At 36.7% G+C, this 9,218-nt stretch overlaps 1 protein-coding gene across 2 annotated transcripts in view; it reads right to left on the bottom strand.

Moving 5' to 3' along the window:
* Positions 1-4,235: 4,235 nt before the first annotated feature.
* rasgef1ba (RasGEF domain family, member 1Ba) overlaps positions 4,236-9,218 on the bottom strand; it is a 75,690-nt gene continuing 70,707 nt past the window's right edge. For both annotated transcript variants that reach the window (XM_014019677.1, XM_014019678.1), the window contains one exon: positions 4,236-5,297. In XM_014019677.1, coding sequence (XP_013875131.1) covers positions 5,273-5,297 — 25 coding nt within the window. In that variant the 3' untranslated portion in view covers positions 4,236-5,272. The remainder of the gene's footprint in view (positions 5,298-9,218) is intronic.

Below are 9,218 nucleotides of genomic sequence, written 5' to 3' on the forward strand. Positions count from 1 at the left end.
TTTTGTTCTTGTCCAATCAGGTCGTGCCATTTGGTATCGCCCCTTTTGTTCTTGTCCAATCAGGTGTGTCCCTTTAAAAAAGTCCATCAAATCAGGCGTGTCGCTTTAGAATCGCCTTTTGTTGGGACACGCCCACTCGTCCGCAGAGACCCCCACTTGCCCAAACTTCGTCAAAAAGAACATTTCAGGTAGAAGGGTTTTAGTCAGTGGTGGGCACAGGTGAAAAAAAAACTTACCTTCACTAACTAATAATCAACAACAATCGTAGCTGCGCAAATGCTAAACAAATAAAACTCACAAACCTATCGTTGGTTTTCTATTGGTTTGATTTGAAGGTGGGCGGGGTCATGTGTGGCAAATTGACCAATCCAATACATCTAACTTGTGATACTTCCAGTTTAACCCTTTCAGAACAAAAGCATTTCTTTATTCGCGTTTGTATTTTATAAAAAACATTTGAAGTTAGTCAAACAAATGGTAAATACTTTCTCTACCATATTTTACGCTGCGTATTTTTGTATTCGTTATTTAAATATTGTTAATTTTTTTTTTTTTTTAGATTCTCTTAGTTTTAAGTTTAGCTGCTAAAGATGCTAAATGCCAAGAGGAGATGGTTTTGATTTAATTCAGGATAAATGTCATAAAATATATAAGATTTACACTTGTGGTTTTCTTTGTGTGTTGACTTAGCAAAAGCTAATCGATCTGCTAACAGTTTCGATCTGCTAACAATTTCTGCTAAATAAAAATAGCAACAAAAAAAGGCTAATCTGCTAAATAAGAAGCTACTTCCACTATTAGTGGATTAGTGTAACTGTACTCACCACTGGTTTTCATTTTCCTCCTATTCAGATAAGATAAAAGGCATTTTGAATCTTTTTGACTGAGAAGAAAAAACATTTTTGAATATCTGCTTTAAGTAAACAGGGCTTAGTTATTATATGATAAATCAACTTGCCATAAGCATGTCTGTCAATCTGTGATGTTTAACAAGTTTTTAATTAGTAGAGACAAAAATAAAACGTAAGGGGACTCACTAATGCAAAGAAACTGACAGCTGAGTGTTTTCAGCTGCACCTGTTGCCTCAGACACAACATCTGCAGCTAAAGAGGAAAAATATTTAAATTATTACATTTTTATATAAATAACTCATTGGGTCAAGTGAAAAATAATCACATGATCAGTTCAAAGCTCAGTGACAAGTTTCAGTAAAGTTCAATCCTGCAGTTGAACTTCTGGATGACACACTGCTCACAGCCCCTTGCAGCCCCTTGCAGCCCCTCACAGCTGCAGATTGATTAATTGGTTTTTTCAGAGCGTCTGACTGTGACGAGCTGCTGCAGGAGTGGCAGACGGCCAGAACTGATCCATCTGCAGCCGTGGGGTCACAACAACAACCGAATCCAGGTCACTGACGTCCAGCGGGACCCGACCAGAACCTGCATCTGAGGACAGGTTCTCAGTCAGCTAACAAACAAACAAACAAATAAACAAACAAACAAACGTTACTCTGAATAAAATTACAGTTCAGATAATTCTCCTCTGAGGCTGCAGAGCTGAAACCTGTCTCATCTTCCAGGTTGTGTTTTTGTAGAAACTCAAACTACCAGAGGATCAAAGCAACTTTCAGTTTTCAGTTTTCAACATCACACCGTTAAAATACTGCAGAACTCTTAAACGTAAACTTCATTTAGTTACAACTTTTATGATTTAACCTTTACATTTAGAGTCAGGAAAATTGAGCATATAGCAGGACTCTTCAGATAAATAACTTCGAGTGCCACAGTTACTGCAGGTCAACAGCTGAGGAGCCGAACATCCAGTAATTAAAGTTATTATGTAAATAAACCAAGTATTACAAAGACATGTTATCTTTGAAATAATTTATTTTACTCTATTCTATATCGTTATTTGTATCAGATTTGCTACGCAGGATTCTGTGACCTGTATTTTATCAATGTGATCAATATTTTCCTCAAAAACCTGTTGTACTGTGTAAAATGTGACCTGTATTCTGCCCTCTAGTGGATTATCAATGTACTGCAGGAAGTGCAACTTTTTTTTTTTTTTGCCTTTTCAAAATTATGGAAGCCCATTTCTGCCACCCTGATAAAAATAAATAAAACTTGTATCTCATAATTGAGACATCTGAGTCATAATTATGAGATAGTATCTCATATGAGATAGTATCTCATAATTATGAGATACAAGTTTTATTTTTTTCACCAGGGTGGCAGAAATGGGCTTCCATACAAATGTTTGCTACATGATGTCAGCCACACATTTTTTTCAGGAAAACTTTTGCTAATTTTGGAGAAGTTATGGTAAGAATAACATCAATATTGTTTGTAATTTTTTAATAAATACTTTCTGTGTTGAAACAATGCATAAGTACTTAAAATATTTTTAATAATACAGTTAAACTGTGTTAAAAATTTGTGTATCAAACTTGATGCTGCAGGTAGATAAGTCCTGAATTGTCATGTGACATTTTAGTAATTTAATCAACAGTATTCTTGCCACAACACAACACACACTATTTTGGATGATTAATTAGTGAAATGCCATTTGAAAACATATTTTGGTTATTTTCAAAGTGGTTCCTTTGAAATTATAATCTCTACACTGTACTGACTAATTATTTACATTAGATGTCAAAGAAAACTGAGGAAGAAGAAAGAAAAAAGAAAGTAAGAAAATGTCACCAATATGATAAAAGATGGTGATTTTATAAAGTGTAACGTAAATCTGTGCCTGAACAAGGACAGAAACGGTTTTTGTGCCGACCACCAAGTGAAATAAATGGCTGTAAAAACTTAATTTAAAAACAAAAACAAAGAATTAAACTTCCTAGAACAGTGTTTCAGTGTTTCCCAAAGTTGGGGTCGGGACCCAAAGTGGGGTCCCGAAACATCAAGGTGGGGTCCTGAAAAAACATTTCTGAATTAATTACATTTTTGCCTTATTTGTTACAAAGGAGTGAGGTTAGTGTATTTAAAATGGATAAATGTAGTATAAAGATATTGTTACTATGCCCATGTTTAGTTGACCTGATACAAATGTTTATCATCCAGAAACAGTTGTGAGCACAGGTCTCTGCTACTGTTATTTTGTGGGTCAAAAGCTGAAAAGTTTGGGAACCAGTGCACTTTGGTTCCCAAAGTTGGGCTTGGGACCCAATTATGGGTCATGGAGCACCTTGGACAATCTCCAGAAATCAATTTAAAGGGTAATAAAATAATTGCTGATGTAATATTTTCCCTATAATTATTGCAAAAACACAAAACAAGTATAAATAAGTATTTATATTTGTGTACAAGCTGTTTAAATAGTCAAAAAGCCTGTGTTTTTAGGGTTATTAACAAAGTTTGTGTACTCAGAGCAGTAATATTTGGAGTCACAAGTTTTTGCCATGAATATTTTGTTGGTCAGAAGATAAAAAGTTTGAAAACCACTGTCCTAGAGTGTTCTGAACGTGTTAAAAGTTATCAGCAAAACTGTCTTTTGTTTCTTAATTTAACTTTGTTGTGAGCAAAATGTTACTAAAACAGCCCAGTGGATCAGATTTGATTCAAAACATTTATCATAAACAAAGTGATGTGGCCAAAAAAAGTTTTTGGATTTTGTTTAAAGGCCCAATAAACATGTCAGTTCTAAACAAAATATGAATTTTCTGACTATTTTAAAGGGTTGGGCTTTATAGGGTTAATACAACATACAGAACTCTACAATAGTGATGATTAAACAAAAACAAAAATAACACATTTTTTAACATCTGACTTGCCAAATTTTTAAACCAATTTTATTTTCACTTTCATAGTTTTATCTTCAGCTGCTTGTAGTTTTAACTGTTTTCATAGAATTGTTTTTAGCAGCTTGTAGCAAAGATTCTGACACTTCTGTAAAAACTAAACATGTCTGTGTTTAAAATAACTTAATGAAAGTAGAAAACTGAAGGTTTGGGCTTAAAGACGAATGAACCAATTCGTGGGCCAAACTTTGGTCACTCGCGGGCCGGATGTGGCCCGTAGGCCACCAGTTGAATGGCCCAAAATGAGCAAAATGTAACTTTTATAATTAAGATTTAACAGTCAGAAAATTATCTAAATAATGAAAAATGTTTGTTAGTGACATGTTTTAATGTTTTATTTCCCAGCTGCAGCCCACCTCAGTCCACAGCTGGACAGATGTTTGGTGTCACAGTTACAGCTCAATCATCCTCCGGAGCCACTTGATCATTTAAAACATTTTTATTAACTTTTCTTATAACAACAACTAAATCCTTTATAAACTGCTTCTCTATTCCGTACAAATACAAACAAAGACATGAAAGGACGTCAGAAACAAACGGTGTGAGACACAAACATCACTCTGCACCAAACAAACAAACAAACAAACAAACAGTCAAGGCAAAACAGAAATCAGTCCACAACATTGAACTTCATCCTCTGACAGGGCACCTTGAAAAATAAAAGTCTCATACAAACTTATATATAAAAAATAATTCAGCAAATATCTGAGAACTGCTCATACTTTAGCTTGTTATGTACCTGGTACAAAATTAAATAATGAAAGAACGTGAAGAGTTTATAAATAAAACAAAATGTGAAGCAGAATTTAATACGACAGATAAAACAACCAGGTTTAAAGCGAAACTTTCACATTAAAACACAACAACGTCCTGTCGTTCCTGCAGGGGCCACCAGAGGGCAGCGTAGCCACGGTTAGCGCTGAGGCTAACCGCTAGCTGCCAGTCGCACACATTTTAAATAAGTGTCACTTGCTGCTTCAGAAAAAAATCTGAAAACTTTCAACAGAAATACATATTTTTAACACAACCAGTGCATTGTTTTCCACACACGTCACAACACAAAGCTTCAAACTCATGAAGAAAAGGAACGAAACACGTGAACCGTGAGCAGGCTGAGCTTCTCCGTACGGAGGGGTGCTGGCGTTTCGAAGCAGAGCGTGTTAGCGTGTTAGCGTTAGCCGACCAGCAGCTAACTTTAGAGTTCAACACGTCACACAGGAGAGTCAGGGCGAAACACGTCGTCGTGTTTCCTTCACAAAAAGACTATAAAGTCGTACAAAGAGATGAAAAACTGCTGTTTTTAAATATACAGCAAACAGGGGGGAGCACAGGGGGGGGCACTGAGGGTCTGCGCCGGTCGGCGTTAAGAGATTGTCGTTTCCCTTCCAACATGGGGATACTTTGTTGGGACAGGACACGTCCCGCCTGTCGGGTCTGTCGTGGTCCTGGTCCTCTGAGGTTCAGACCCTGCTGAGCAGACTGGATCTGCAGGAGGAGGACAGAGCAGAAACATCAGGTATGGATCACATCAAACTGAAGGCCCGCGGGCCAAACGTGGCCCACCACAGCTCCTGTAACAGAACTAATACTTTTAGGTTTGAGCCAGTAATTCATGCTGTTCATCAGCAGATAGAACGATTACAGCAGAATAAGACCTGCTAACATCAATCACTCTTAGATATCACTTGTGCAGTGTTGTATAAAAGTACCTCAAAGTGATACTTGAGTAAAAGTACAAGTATTTTATCATAAAAATACTTTGGTGAAAGTTAAAGTCTTCTCTAAGTAAAAGTCTTAAAGTATCTGATATTTTTTGTACTTAAGTATCAAAAGTAAATTTCTGACACAAAATCTACTTTAGTATTAAAAGTAAAAGTACTGAGTAAACGTCAGCAGTTAGATTTTTTAAAATGACATTTATTGGGAGTAGAGTTGGGCAATATTGGCAAAAAAATTAATGTGTTTAGCCGATAACGATTAATTTGACAGTTAATCCCCTGGAGTCCCTTATGTCCTGGTCACATGACCGATTTAATGGGAAAGATTTGTTCTTCATTGAAATCTGCTCCAAATTGTGTCAAAATTACAGACTTCAGGCTACACATCAAATTTTAAATTGTGTTGATATCAAAAAGAAAAAAATTGCATAGGTTTTCTGGACGGGTTCTTCTCTAATGAAACGTTTCGTCTCTTGGAGGAGAGACGAAACGTTTCATTAGAGAAGAACCCGTCCAGAAAACCTATATTTGTACTTAGTTACTTTACAACTAGATACATGTCCGAATCATAAACAACACATAAGTGAAGCGTTTTGAAACATTAGAGTGAGGTCTTTGTCTGAATGCCTGTGATTCAGCCGTAGGCCAGCAGGGGGCGAACTCAGGCATTGAAGAATTGTGTATAAAAACAGGCACTTCCTGTTTTTGAGTCAGTGTGGTTTCGCTTGTCAGTCCAGTGACAAATAAACCTCACTCGGGTCCAGAATTCTGGTGTCGTACGACCTTATTCCTTTTGCAAATCAATTTATTTAACTATTGTGTTTTTAATCTGACTTCAGTCGATATTGAACACGTATTTCTTACAATTTGACAAACTTAACTTCCATCACAGCTGGTTAGTTCTCCTTGCTTCTGAGGAAAAGGGAAAGTTTACATCACTGTTTCCCAGGGTTGTTACAATCTTCAGGTGTTTTTTCCACATCGATGCTCTTTTTGCGTAACGTTTTTGAGCCACTTGTGTACATTTATTTTTTTACTCCAGTTTTATTAAAGCATTTTTTATGAACTTTAACTTTGTTTTCAAAAGTTTAAAAATGTTTACAGTACTGTTAAAACTCATTTAGTCAAACAGAGTTTTGCTCTGCACCCGCTATCATCCTGTTACCAATAGAGGTGCAAGAAAATATCGATACACTGAAATATCGCAGTATTTAATTTCCTGATACTGTATCGATATTCTAAAGCCCTGTATCGATTTTTTTATTAAGGTTTAAAATGTCAACTTTCTTGCCAGCTGTTCATTTTTATGTTGTAGTTCAGCCTCTGACCACTAGTTGGCAGCAGTGAGCCAGCCATTTGGCTCCTCTACCTCTTGAGGTAGAGCAGGGGTGCCCAAACATTTTCCCTGAGAGGGCCAAGATTAAAATCAATCTGAGGGTTGTGGGCCAAATGCAATAATATAATACATGAAATGCAAATACTTCAAGTAAAGTTGTGTTTTTTATAATTAAGCTAGCAGCCAGTATGGTTGCCCACATTTCCTAGTTTGTTTGTTTGTTTTTTCAGCCCATGGATGTGGAGAAAATTCAACGTATGCTAGGGCAGCAAAGGCTCATGGGACTTTTTATAATTTAAAATTTGAGTATATGTGGTCTTATTAGGTGTGCAAATCTAGATATGGACTTAAATCTAATATAAATGTCTCTTGAACTCACTTGTATTTTAAGTTTAATTTAAACATAATTTAAAGACAAAGTGAGCACCATAAGTTAAGACTATCTGACTACAGCTCCTTATATCTGGACCAATGTTTGAAAACACTAAGTGCAAATATAGTATTTCTACATAAAACAGGAGATTACAATCTAGTAACCAGGATAACTGCTGGTGGGCCAAATCAAATGGCTTGGTGGGCCAAATTTGGCCCGCGGGCCCCACTTTGGGCACCTCTGAGGTAGAGGCTATGGTTCAGTGTTGGGTGACCTTAGTGTAAATTAATATTAAAAACTAAAAGCTGCAAAAAATATTTTCAAACTATTTATTGTCAAATTTAGTTTAATAATTGAAAACATGGATGAAATAAGAAATATGAAACAAATAAAATAAAACACACAAAAAGCAGAACACAGCTAAATGTATCAAAAGTTTGTCTGTAATATTAGAGTTTTCTGAGACAATGGATTTTGGTTTTTCTTTTTTTCCCAGTAAGAGGTTTTTATTTAATAGAATTTTTGGACAAAAAAAATCGCAATATATCAGGATATATCATATCGTGACCCCTCTGTCATGATATGTATCGTATCGCCAAATTCTTGCCAATACACAGCCCTAGTTTCCAATCAGCTTTCCTGTAGGTGATTGGGTTAAATTTTTCAGTTTTAACTGAGCAGATTATTTGCTGTTTCTCATGTGGAAATAAAAATTCAGACATTAAAAAAATGACACAAGTTGTCTCAATTGTTACGGTGTGACGGAGCCTTTAAAGCTGCATTAAGTTGCATTTTAAACAGTGGATTATTAACAGTTTTAAAGCTGCACTTCTCGTTTCTGCCACTAGAGGGCGGAGGAGCTCCACCGTCCTCTGGGTTTTTCAACACTCCTTAATGGGTTCATGTCAGCAAACTGGTGCGATTTGATTCATGACTGCAACACACCTGTGCACGTACAGCTGCATCAGTTGTTTTGACACTTTTGACTCAGTTTGTGTCAAAAAAAATTCAGGACACACTGAAACAAGAAAAAACGTTGGAATCTTCCATCAAATTGTTGGAGACGTTTAAAGCTCAGAGATTATTTTTCCCTCAGAAATGCAGCGTGTGTGTGGACGGGTTTGTCCTACAATGTGGGGAATTTTTTTTCCCAAAAAAGCAGCCTTGTGGGCGCTGAAGTGCATCGTGGGGATCAATGCCCGGTCCCCACGGGTCCAAATGCAAATTAAGGGTGTGGGGTTAGGTTTAGGACCAAGGTTTAGGTTAGTTTTAGAGTATATGGTCAGGGTTAGGATATAAAGTCTTAAAGAAATGAATGGAAGTCAATGGAAGGTCCCCACAGGGTTCAAGAACAAACATGTGTGTGTGTGTGCAAGGCCTGCGGGGCCCGCCAGGAGGGGGACCCCTCCAAAAAAAATAAAATAAATTTTTTTTAACTTAACATGAAATTTGTTTCTTACATCAACGGTAAACTTTAAATTTCTGGTTAAATGCAACAAAATAAATTAAATAAATTCCTGTCCCTGAGTTGTTAGTAACTGAGTAATTTAGTTGGACAGAACAGTCCTCGTGTCTGAAAATAAGCTGCTTTAACGTCGTCACAGGCTACGTTCACACTGCAGGTCTTAATGCTCAGTTCTGATTTTTTTGAATCCGATCTTTTTGTGTGAACGTTCACATTACATTTTAAATGTGACCTGCATCAGACTCCTGTGTGAACGCTCCACAGCACTGATGTGACACGCATGCGCAGTGAAAGACGTGACGTCTCATCAGCCGGCTTGTTTGTTTACAGAGCTAGCATGGATGCTACATTTTGCACATCGAATCAGAAGTTGTTGTTTAATCAGAGCTGATTAAATAATTATCTGACCTGCTTCTTTAGTTCAGTGTTTATAGATATAAACCCTGCCTCTGACCGGGATGCTCCAGTGAAGCTTTTTTTTTTTAATGAAACTACGAGCTGGAAATAAAGTATT

This window comes from Austrofundulus limnaeus, unplaced genomic scaffold (genome assembly GCF_001266775.1).
Source record: "Austrofundulus limnaeus strain Quisiro unplaced genomic scaffold, Austrofundulus_limnaeus-1.0 Scaffold226, whole genome shotgun sequence".
NCBI lineage: Eukaryota > Metazoa > Chordata > Actinopteri > Cyprinodontiformes > Rivulidae > Austrofundulus > Austrofundulus limnaeus.